The sequence below is a fragment of the Trichechus manatus genome, unplaced genomic scaffold (assembly GCF_000243295.1).
Source record: "Trichechus manatus latirostris isolate Lorelei unplaced genomic scaffold, TriManLat1.0 scaffold00155, whole genome shotgun sequence".
Lineage (NCBI taxonomy): Eukaryota > Metazoa > Chordata > Mammalia > Sirenia > Trichechidae > Trichechus > Trichechus manatus.
This window is the reverse complement of record NW_004444091.1, coordinates 4,048,920-4,049,239: the sequence shown is the minus strand read 5'-3', so window position 1 is coordinate 4,049,239 and position 320 is coordinate 4,048,920. Positions and strand designations below refer to the sequence as shown.

At 69.1% G+C, this 320-nt stretch overlaps 1 protein-coding gene across 1 annotated transcript in view; it reads left to right on the top strand.

Annotated features, from left to right (window-relative positions):
* The window catches only part of NACAD (NAC alpha domain containing), a 10,793-nt gene that overhangs the window by 6,682 nt on the left and 3,791 nt on the right, over positions 1–320 (top strand). Inside the window, exon 3 of the mRNA XM_004386115.1 lies at positions 15–286. Within this exon, the coding sequence (XP_004386172.1) occupies positions 15–286 (272 nt within the window). The remainder of the gene's footprint in view (positions 1–14; positions 287–320) is intronic.

Sequence of the window (320 nt, the reverse complement as noted above, 5' to 3'; positions counted from 1 at the left end):
CCACTGAGGCCCAGGACCTGCCCACCGAGGCCCAGGACAGGTCCCCACCCACCGAAGCCCAGGACAGGTCCTCTCCCACTGAGGCCCAGGACCTGCCCACCAAGGCCCAGGACAGGTCCTCTCCCACTGAGGCCCAGGACCTGACCACCGAAGCCCAGGACAGGTCCTCACCCACTGAGGCCCAGGATCTGCCCACCGAGGCCCAGGACAGGTTCCCACCCACTGAAGCCCAGGACAGGTCCTCTCCCACTGAGGCCCAGGACCTGCCCACCAAGGCCCAGGACAGGTCCTCACCCACCGAGGCCCAGGACCTGCCCACC